Genomic DNA, 10,887 nt, shown 5'->3' with positions numbered 1-10,887 from the left:
CTCGAAGTATCTCATTAATGAAATACAATAGTTCAAAAAGTCTTGTGCATAAAATTAATCCAAGTATAGATTACTCCCGAAGCACCAAGTTGATGAGCTAAACCCGAGTAGGTATAATCCGATGTCATTGTATGCTGGGTTGAATAGACATTGTAGGGTATATGCCCGACTTATTTGTACACATGCTACTTTTGACTTACCCATGCCAAAATGACTAGGGTTTTTGGTTGCCTATGCCGAAGCGACTTGGTCTTAGGCTGCCTATGCCGAAGTGACTAGGTCATAGACTGCCTATGCCGAAGAGGTGAGTAGGACTTAGACTGCTTATGCCGAATAGGCGACTAGGACTTCTCTACCCATGCCGAAGAGGCAACTAGGTCTTATATTGTGCCAAGGTATTTTATCAGTTCGGCACCATAACCCTTACGCTCTGGGAGTGACTCAGGGTCCTCTCTCTAGTTTGCCATCCTTTTGATCAACTTGGTGATCTTGTGGACTTAGTAATTTTTTAGTTGTGTTGGAGTCAAGAATTCAAAGATAGTATCTTCTTAGGTTGTCAATGCTCCAAGCTTGAAGTACCTATTTTCCTTCCATGGTTTCGAGCTCGTAGGTCCCTTCTACGAACACCCGTCTTACCTGGTATAGGACTCCCCAGATTGGACTGAGCTTACCCACACTGGGCTTAGGTACCATCACCTTACGGAGGACCAAGTCGCCGAATCGGAATAGTCGCTTCCTGACCCGGGCGTTATAATACCAAGCTACTCGTTGTTGGTAAGACGTAGTCTGGATGTAGGCTAGGTCGCGTACCTCTTCAAACAGGTCTAAGTTGGTCCGGAGCTCATCGTCATTCACCTCTTCATCATAAGCTTTGAGACACAACATCAGTACTTCAATCTTTGCTGGAATCACAACTTCGGTTCCATACATGAGGTTGAAGGATTTTTCGCCAGTCGCAGTCTTGATGGTAGTCCGGTAGGCCCAAAGGACACTGGGCAGCTCGTCCACCCACAACCCTTTAGCTCACACAAGGCGAGCTTTCAGTCCGTGGAGAATAGCCCTGCTAGTCACTTTCGCCTGCCTGTTTGCTTGCGGGTGTGCTACCAAAGTGAAACTTTGCTGAATCCCCATCTCGGCACACCAGTTCTGGAATTTAATGTCCTTGAATTGCTTCCCATGATCCAATATCAACACCCTAGACTATCTGAAACGACAAAATATTTTTCCAAAAGAAATTTTGCACGTTCTGAGCTGTGATGCTTACCAACGGTGGGGCCTCCACCCACTTCGTAAAGTTGTCCACTACCACGACCAAGAACTTCTTGTGCCCGATTGCCGGCGGAAATGGACCAAGGATGTTGATTCCCCACTGCCCGAAGGGCCAAGGGCTAGTCAGGTACTTCAGATCGACAGCAGGCTGATGGAGGATGTTGGCATGCCTCTGACATCTGTCACATTTCTTAACGTACTCGAGTGCGTCTGCCTTCAAAGTGGGCCAGCAGTAGCCCTGCCTTAGTTCTTTTTGGGTGAGCGCTCTTCCCCCCAAGTGTCCTCTGCATGACCCTTCATTGATGTCGTGAAGTACGAGCTTAGCTTCTGAGGGTCGCAAGCAACGTATTGATGCTCTATCCTCTGAGTTGCATTGCATTCTACAGGTAGGGTCTCATCGAGCAGATAATCGATGAGCAGGTCAACTCGAATTTGAACCGGAGAGCGTACTCCAGCTTCACCTTGCTTGGGCCAAACAATATTAGTCCAGCACTGCTCCTTTGCAGGTTAGACGAGCCGTCTACGTGGAGGATCCAAGGCTCCTCGTCCCATGTCGATCTTACCCCGACCAGGACCAGTGTTGCATTGGTTGATGCCTCCGACATGTTAGCGGGCTCAGTCAGTTCTGGGGCCGGCGTGCTAAACGTACACTCTACAACGAAATCTGCCAAGACTTGGGCTTTGATCGTTGGGCATGGCTCAAACCGGATATCGTACTCGCTCAGCTCAATAGACCACTTCGTCAATCTCCTTGACACCTCAGGCATAAGCAGAATATGGCTGATAACTCTACATTTTGATGCCTTATGGACATCAATTCAGGGGTATTTTCGACCTTAGAGTAGTCAAATTGTGTCATTTTCCTAGTTAATTTCAATGTTGTGACCTCTAAGGGTCTCTGTGCAAATTCTATGCAAAACTGGGAAGTTTTCATGGCTGAAATGTAAATTTTGGGAAGCTGGTGTGAAGTCTAGCTGAGAGAGGGGGTGTTTTTGTGAAAAACTAAAAGCAGGAGGGCGCCTCCTAGCTGCAACTACTGCCATTGGATCTGATCAACCATTCTTTTCTTTTCTTTATTTTCTTTTCCGTTATTTTTATTTTTGCAATCTTTTAAATTAAATTCTTGTTTGTTTCTCTATTTTGCATATCTGAATTTGTTCGATTCAAGGCTAAGGTGTCTCGAGGGGTTCGAGGGTTGTAGAAAGGGCGGACGCCCGGTTCATTAATTTTATTTATTTATTTTATTTCCTTTGTTGATTCCCATACTTTGTTAAATTCTGAATTTTAGTTATTGTTTTGTTTAATTCTAAATCATTTAATTTCAACAATAATAGATTTTATTTTCTTATTTTCTGCAGTTCTAAATTATATTCTCTTGTCCGGATCTAAGTACATATTAATTTTTCCCTTTCTTCCCTACGGATACAACCCGTTCTCATCCCTTTACTGCGTTAGTAGTTGTTTGAGAATCCGAAAAATTTTATAAATATTAAACTAGTGTTCCGAAGTGGTCAACAACACACTTCCGGAAACACCAAGTTTTTGGTGCCAATGCCAGTGAAGCAACGGAGAAAATTTTTTATTTGCTTTTTCCAGATCTGTTTCATTATTTTTTCTTTTTTGTTTCATTACTTGATTTGTTATATCAGTTTAATTATTGTTTCTCTTTGATTCTGCAGGACGGAATAGTGAAAGGTGGGGTACCAAAGCGTTGCGGGACTACGAAACGGAAGAGAAGATAAGAGAAATCGGAGGTGTAGTCATCCCATTTTATTTTTAACTTTTTTTTATTTTCAAACCCTTTTTTGGTAGGGTAGTAATTTTTGATTTTTTTAATTATTTTTCCCTAAATCCAATTTATTTTCTTTTAGTATTATTTTTCTTCAATTTTGTTTCTAGATCTATTTTTCTTTCTTCATTTTAATTTCTTGTGTGAATTTTTATTTTATTAGGTTTGTGTTTTTCTTTTATTTGAAAAAAAATGTTTATTTTATATTATTTATTTATAGTTACATAATTTTCTTTTGTTTATTTTATTTATTTATTTATTCGGTTTAACTTTTAGAATAGCATTTTTTTTTGTTAGAATTTATTTTGGTGGTTGTAAATCTTTTTAGCATAATTATTTCGTTTATTTTCTGCTTGTTATAATTATTTGTTGCCTTATATAATTTCCTTTTCGAATTGTTAATTGTTAAAGAGGAAATTGTTTAAATTTTCCTTTTTAGCATAATTAATTATTAAAGAGGAAATTGTTTAAATTTTTGAATTTGAATTTAAATTTTAATTTTAATTCAAATCTGAATTTGAATTTGAATTTGAATTTGAATTTGAATTTGAATTTCAAATTTTGAAATTTAAATTTAAATTTTCGAATTTCAAAAAAAAATAATAATAATAGATAAATAAATAAATAAAAATTAATTTATGCATTCCAGCATTTACGGTTTCATAATCTAGAGCACGCATCATATAGGTTTATTTAATTGTTAAATTATCATTGCCAGTTGTGAATGTGTTAGGATTTCTTTCTTTTTATCATTTTAATTGCTTCTCTTACTTAGTTTATTTTATTCTTTTATGTTATCTTGCTGAATTGCATTTTAGAAATAATTGTTCATGCATTGTAGTTAGTTGCATTTGCTTTGTTTGATTGTTTTTGTTTCGTTAATCCATTTAAGGGCACCCAACATAAATAAGATAAGGTGGGGATTTCATCACCATTCCTTGGCCCAAAAATCACCACCCTTCACGTGCGGTTCACCCTAACCCTAATTTAAAATTTGGATAGCAAGATCCTTCAGAGAAGCCTCACACTTGGTTCAAAGGTGTGCTGAATTTTAGGAAAGCTTGAAATTACTTTCCATAACCGGCAGTTGGTGTCTAAGGAAAGAGGTTAAACGGCTATGCCGAAGCGGGTTTTGTGGTTACTTAATTAGGTCCTTGCAAGAGCAAGGGGAGCCTCCCACATCCCCACCTCTTACCTACCTAACCAAAGGAAGTGGTGTAATTCCAAATGAACCTAAAAGGATTCACATTGGTCGAACCACTAGTTTAGGAGACCCTAAGTGAGCCCCTAGGTTGTGTGGTTGATTTGCTTGCATTTTTTTAAATTTAAATATTCAAATTTGAATTTAAATTTCAAAATCCAAATTTGAATTTAAATTTCAAATTTCAAAAAAATATATATAAAAAAAGAAAATTCAATTTCAAATTTGATTTTAAATTGCAGAATTTAAATTCTAAAATCTAAATTTGAAATTAAAATTCAAAATTTAAGTTTCAAATTAAAAAAAAAAAGAATAAGAAAAAGGGGGTTAAAACAGAATAAGAGAAAATGAATTCAATGGCCGGAGTGTGTTGAATGAGAAACTACTTCCAACCTGAGTCACAAAGTCCTTGCATATCGTCAACAAAGTGGCCCATACCCAACCTTGTCAGCCTATCCATCATGTTCCACCTATGCAAGCCCAACCCACCATGTTAGCCAGTGCCCTACGGCAAGCCCATGTCAATCAATCATTCAAAACCAAATACATGTGGCCAATAGATCTTTCCAACCTAATGCTAACCCATTCTTTAGCCCATACAACCCTGGGTGGGAAAATCAGCCCAACTTCACTTATAGGGCCCAAGCCAGAGAAACCCACTTGCCAGAAAGGCAGACTCAATGGTCTGAAGCCTAGACACACTCGGAGTACAATGATTACCCTGAGACTCAACCAGCTCAACCATGTCAAACCTACACACAGTCCCAACAGTACCATTCATCTAACTCCATGGCCCAACAATTTCAGAGGCAACAAGGGCAGAGCAAATGCATCCTAGGAACCAACCGGCCCAACCGTACAGTAGATGACCAATTCATGCAGCTTCAGCAACTGATCCTAAATAAACAACAATCCATTGATAGATTAGAAAGCCAAATAGGATGGCTAGCCGAAGCCAAGGCGAGGAAAGAAGTAGGGCAAATACCGAGTCAACCAGTTGTGACTCCAAGAAATCATTCACTGGGTTTTCCTCCACAACAAATTCAACCACCTCCTAAGAACACTTAGCCTGAAAATACCAAGGCTATTACAACCTTAGGGAGTGGGAGGATTTTAGAGGGCTCATGTGAGAAGAAGAAAAGGAGTAGGAAGACCCTAAGTTTGGGGGAGAAGAAAAAGGAAAGGAAAACATAGAAGAAGAGTGCATAATGAACCAACCCGTAATTCCCTTTCCAACTGCACTCACAGTCGGGTCGTTGCGAAAGAAGAAAGAGACTCGCAACGAGTAGAGCAGAGAAGTCCATATTAACTTCCCTCTCCTCGACGCAATCCAAGATATCCCGACCTATGCCAGGTTCTTGAAAGAGCTGTGTACTTAAATGATGAAGCCACGATCAGCCCCAGAAAAAATGATGCTCTCGGCAGATGTTAGTGCAGCTCTCCTAAACCAACTTCCCCAAGGTCCTGATGCTCCTCTCGTAAGCTATGTCATCTCTGGAATCACCTTCAATCGGGCCTTATTGGATCTAGGGGCCAGTACAAATCTGCTTTCATCCATTATTTATAACAGGTTCAGGATCCGCGAGTTAGAACCTACCCCGATAATTCTGCAACTCGTCGATTGGTCAGTCAATACCCCTCAAAGTGTTATTGAGGACATCATTGTTAGGCTAGAGGGTTGTCACTTCCTAGTGGATTTCATCATCCCAAACATGACCCTAACCGAGGAACTGAACCACATCCCGATAATCTTAAGATGTCCATTTCTAGCAAAGACTAATACAAACTGTAAATCAGGGGAAATGAACATTTCATTAGGGAAGCAGAAAGTCCGGTTAAATGTTTTTAGTGCCTCTAAGTATCCAAACCTAGAGGAACATGAATGCAAGGTAGATATAGTGGACAATCTTTTAGATGCCCTACCTACCCCTTGGTTAGCCCAATCTGAACCCTGTATGTTAGAAGATGAGAGTGAGTCGGAGAGTTTAGATGAAGAAAGTGCATAAATGTGTTCAGTTAAAGACGTTAAACTCAACGCTGGTTGGAAGCAACCCAACGTAATTTTTAGTTACTTTTAGGATTAGAGTTTTTGTTTTGTGATTCGAGACCAAGTGGCAGAACTTGAACCCCTCAGGAAAACCCTATCGATTGTTTCCTTTGGATCAAATCCTTTGTGCATCAGTCTAGTCATGCCATTAGGGACAATGCCATTTAAGTTGAGGGGTGAGGAAAGAGAGAGAAAAAATGAAAAAGAAAATTTAGAAGCTAAGCCTTAAAATATGTATAATTAAAATTTCATTGAAAATTTTATAATTTTTTTTCCATTAAAAGAGATTCGCAAACAAAAAAGGTTGAGGAAACTCATAAAAGAATATTGAATTTTGTAGAAATTAGTAACAAGTGATAAGAGTCAAAATTGGTTTCATTTGAATATTGTCGAAATTGTTTAGAAATTGGAAAATAATCCCAAGTTTTCCCCTGCCAAGATAAGAACAGAAAAATGGAGAAATTAGACAAAAAAAAATTCTCCAAATTGTAAGAAACAGTGGACTACCCTTGCCTTGAACAATGTTGCAAAAAAAAAAAAAAGAGGATGAGAGAGAGAGAATAAAAGGTCAATGGACACCCTAGACTTAGTAACCGGGTCTCTTCTCCTAAGTCAAGTGTCAAGATTCGCATCAAATAGGAAAGGGAATGCCAGAGACAACCACCTAACACTTAGTGATCGGGTCTCTCCTAATTAGAATAGGAGGCTGATCCTGAGAAGACTATAAATAAAGGGTTTGGTAGTTAGTGCTATTTCGTATTCTCGTTGGGCGTGAACACCTTCGTTGGGAGTTACTGCTATTTCGTATCAGGTATATCCCTCTCCTCTCTTTTGGTTTCAGATATAGTCTGGTTTTGGATTCAAGAACGATCTTTGAAGGTGCAGTTTTCTAAAATAGGGAATGTGATTCCCAGATAGGAGAGAGTGAAATTTTTGAAATTTCACCCAACCTTCCTACAGGGTTTGGCCATACACATGATGGATCTCTCATCCCTTCAGTGGTATCAGAGCCATGGTTTGATTCTTGAACCGAAATTGAACTAGATTTGATCTGTGCAAATCGGTCGGAATTGTTCTACCCGATTTGTGTAGTTAAAGTTTTTTCTAGGAAATCGATTCCTAGTTTTCGGCGAATGATCTGAAAAATAATTATTTATTATTCTGTTATATATTTAGAATGTTCTATTTATATTTCTTAAATTTTGGGCGAATGTCTTCATGCTATCTTCACCCTAAGCTGTCCCAAGCTCTTGGTTTCCCGAAATCATTCTCAATTAGGGTAAAAATCATGAAAATTCATCATCAAAACCATGTATATAGTAGTAAAAATGATGTGTAGCATACGCACACATCAAACTCTCCCACACTTAAGCTTTTTCTTGTCCTCAAGCAAAGATATTACCCATAAACTGATCATTCCCTAGATTATTACCATCTACCGAATGAATTTTAGGATGAAAATACATTAAGTGGTCGGGAAAACTGCATAAACATTATGATTCATCCCCACGATTGGTCACTCTTACCACCTACACGAGAACAAAGGAAGGGAGAACATGAGCTTCTTCACGCTCCAGCACTTAAGTCCGTTCAATATGTATATTAGCTCCTTGACCGCCATGATTAACCATTATCTCGAGCTTGGTCTCAAATCTGTCAATGCACTTAATTGAATTTCCAACTATATTTTTGTCCCTTTGAACCTCAGTCATCACCGAATTCTTTTCTTTCTTTTTTTTTGTGAGTGCATTTTATGCTCCATCTCACATGGGTCACAGACTAGAGGCAGATAACAATACTCGTATTCCCAGTTGCTAGTTTACTATTCAACTTGGAATTGCGGAGTTGGGACTGAACTCATATCATGAACTGCTAGTTTTACTATTCGATTCATGGCAACAGAGTCATTTGGACTTTATCCCTTTTTCTTCTTCTATTTTTTTCTCTTTTTGCAATTTTTTGAAATTCATGCATTAACAGATCATGAAGTGCACTAATGGCTCAAGTGTTCATTAAGATTTCGATTAAGTGCCATATACACATGAGTAGAATTAGTGATGGTCATGATGAAAGTCTTGTTCGGCTTCCTTAACCTCATGTATTATGATAAAATTGGATAATTCACAGGAATGACTTCTAGTACTTACAGTGATTTCCTTTAACTCATCGTATTCCCTCTTGGAATTCACCTTATAGACAATAATAAATATCAAGGGAATTCCAGTTTATCCGGCCTATCGATGCATGTAAGTATTGGGGTGATTGAGATGCAGAACTACAGCCTCCCCCACACTTATCATGAACATTGCCCTCAATGTTCATATAATTTGAAGATGAATTCAGCAATGAGGGCAGTGGGACTTCAAGCAATAACAAGGGTTTAGAGAACTTCCTTGAAGAGTGTGCTGAATTCTGAATTGGCTCTTCCGTTTGGCCCTTCTATCTACTGAGAATCGAAAGAAACTAGGAGGAGGAGAGAATGATACACTAGATGTAATCAGCAATCTATGAAACTCAAATCCTAGAAAAACAAATAAAAATAAGAACTACTTATTAGCATTGGGTTGCCTCCCAATAAAAGCTTGTTTTCCGTCTGAAGCTCGATGTTACAGTGGCATCAATGAACATCTAGGTACACAGTTGGTGGGGTAGGCAATGCTCCATCCGCTATATATGGTTTGAGGTGCTGACCGTTGACTTGAAAACATCCACCAACCGCATAATCAATGACATCTATCATACAACATGAATCATCAATAGAAGATGCATGCTTCATAGCATCAGACATTTTAAAAGTTACTTTCTCATCTTGAATCCTAAGGCTGAGTTGTCCTTTTTGGACATCAACCGTTGCCTTTCCTGTAGCTAGGAAGGGTCGCCCTAGGATAAGTGGGACATCAACGTCCTCTTCCATGTCTAACACTATGAAGTCTACTGGAAAAATGAATTTATCAACCTTAACAAGTACATCTTCTATGATTCCCCTAGGATGCTTGATGGACCTATCAGCTAACTGCAATGCAACTCTAGTGGGTTGGGGTTCACCCAACCCTAATTTCTTGAAAACCGAATATGGCATCAAATTTATACTAGCTCCTAAATCACACAATGCCTTATTAATTTTCAAACTGCCTATAGTGCAAGGAATAGTGAAACTCACTGGATCTTTCAGTTTTTGAGGCAGCTTATTAAGGAGGATTGCTGAGCATTCTTCATTCAGTGCAACTGTAGCCACGTCTCCCAGTTTCCTTTTGTTTGCCAATATCTCATTCAGGAACTTTGCAAAGTGTGGCATCTAGGCTAAAGCATCTGCAAAAGGAATGTTAATATGTAAACTCTTAAAAATTTCAAGAAACTTACCGAATTCATTTTCTAATTTGTGTTGCTTAAGCCTATTGGGAAATGGTTACGGCTGTTGACTTTTCTCTTTCTTTGAATCAGATTGCTCTTCCTCCTTCTTTTCGGTTTCTAGGGTTGCACTCACCTGGCCTTCTTCCTTTGCCTTCTTCTCCACCTCTTGCAGATCCTTGCCACTCCTCAAAGTAATGGCTTGCACCTGCTCTCTTGGATTTGCTTCGGTATTGCTGGGTAAAGTGCCTTGGACTCTAGAAGATATCATCTATGCCAACTTCCACACTTGAGTTTCCAAGTTCTTGATCGATGCCTCTTGGTTCTGAAATCTCGTTTCTGCACTTGCTATGAACTTGGTCATCAACTCCTCTAGATTGGATTTTTTCTCTGGTTGATTGAAATTTTGGGGAAAGGGTTTCACCACATTTTGATTTTGCCAAGACAGATTGGGGTGGTTCCTCCAACCGGGGTTAAATGCATGAGGGTACTGATTGCCTTGCTGCCTTTGCAAATTACCAACAAAATCTACTAGATAAGGGGACTGCATGAACTGATTTTCAACTTGACATTCACTGCTGATATGACCTCCCCCATACCATTTACAGGCTACGGTCTGAACATGCATGGCTGCCAACTGCATTTCATCTATCTTCTTGCTGAGGGCACCGATTTGTGCAAATTGTGTTGTATAGGTGACTACATTATGAAGTCCGGGTTGTCTCCTAACTTGGGTTCTCTCGGAATGCCATTGATAGTTGTTTGCAGCCATCTCCTCAATGAGTGCATGGGCAACCTCAGGGGTCTTGTTATTAATGGATCCCCCAATTGTAGCATCCATAATGGTCTTATTGGCTTCGGTCAACCCATTATAAAATGTTTGAACTTGCATCCATACGAGAAGTCCATGATGAGGGACCTTCCTTAGTAATTCTTTGTAACGCTCCCATGACTCATACAATGACTCTCCGTCCTACTGAAAGAAGGTGGTGATATTATTCCTCATTTTTGCAGTCTTAGACGGAGGGAAATACTTGGATAGGAAACAACTGGTCATTTCATCCCAAGTAGAGATCGATACAGCTGGGAGAGAGTTCAACCACATCTTAGCCTTGTCCTTCAATGAGAACGGAAACAATCTGAGCCTCACCGCATCATCACTAACTCCATTGTGCTTGAATGTGTCACATATTTCCAAGAAGTTGGCGATGTAAGTGTTCAGGTCTTCATGAG

The 10,887-nt window shown here is 39.3% G+C and overlaps 1 protein-coding gene and 1 non-coding gene across 2 annotated transcripts; one reads left to right on the top strand and one right to left on the bottom strand.

The window, feature by feature from the left end:
* Positions 1–8,923: 8,923 nt before the first annotated feature.
* On the bottom strand, positions 8,924–9,925 carry LOC104589504 (uncharacterized). The gene is made up of 2 exons (XM_088897874.1): positions 9,791–9,925; positions 8,924–9,601 (listed from the first exon to the last, which is right to left on the bottom strand). The coding sequence occupies exons 1-2, from the start codon at positions 9,923–9,925 to the stop codon at positions 8,924–8,926; spliced, it is 813 nt and encodes a 270-aa protein (XP_088754000.1).
* Positions 9,926–10,556: 631 nt separating this feature from the next.
* Positions 10,557–10,663, top strand: LOC148802342 (small nucleolar RNA R71). Its single transcript, XR_016083254.1, has one exon. It is a non-coding gene; the product is annotated as a small nucleolar RNA R71 (small nucleolar RNA).
* The last annotated feature ends 224 nt before the right edge of the window (positions 10,664–10,887 follow it).

Source organism: Nelumbo nucifera, chromosome 2, assembly GCF_055504915.1.
Source record: "Nelumbo nucifera cultivar China Antique chromosome 2, China Antique-T2T, whole genome shotgun sequence".
NCBI lineage: Eukaryota > Viridiplantae > Streptophyta > Magnoliopsida > Proteales > Nelumbonaceae > Nelumbo > Nelumbo nucifera.
Note: the sequence above shows the minus strand (reverse complement) of the source record. Positions and strands in the feature narration are given on the sequence as shown.

Excerpts from the sequence above, each read along its gene's own strand:
- LOC104589504 (XM_088897874.1), bottom strand. The coding sequence starts at position 9,925 with ATGATATCTTCTAGAGTCCAAGGCACTTTACCCAGCAATACCGAAGCA. Across the intron at positions 9,602-9,790 it reads AGGCAAAGGAAGAAGGCCAG|ATGCCACACTTTGCAAAGTT; the intron begins GTGAGTGCAACC and ends GCTTTAGCCTAG.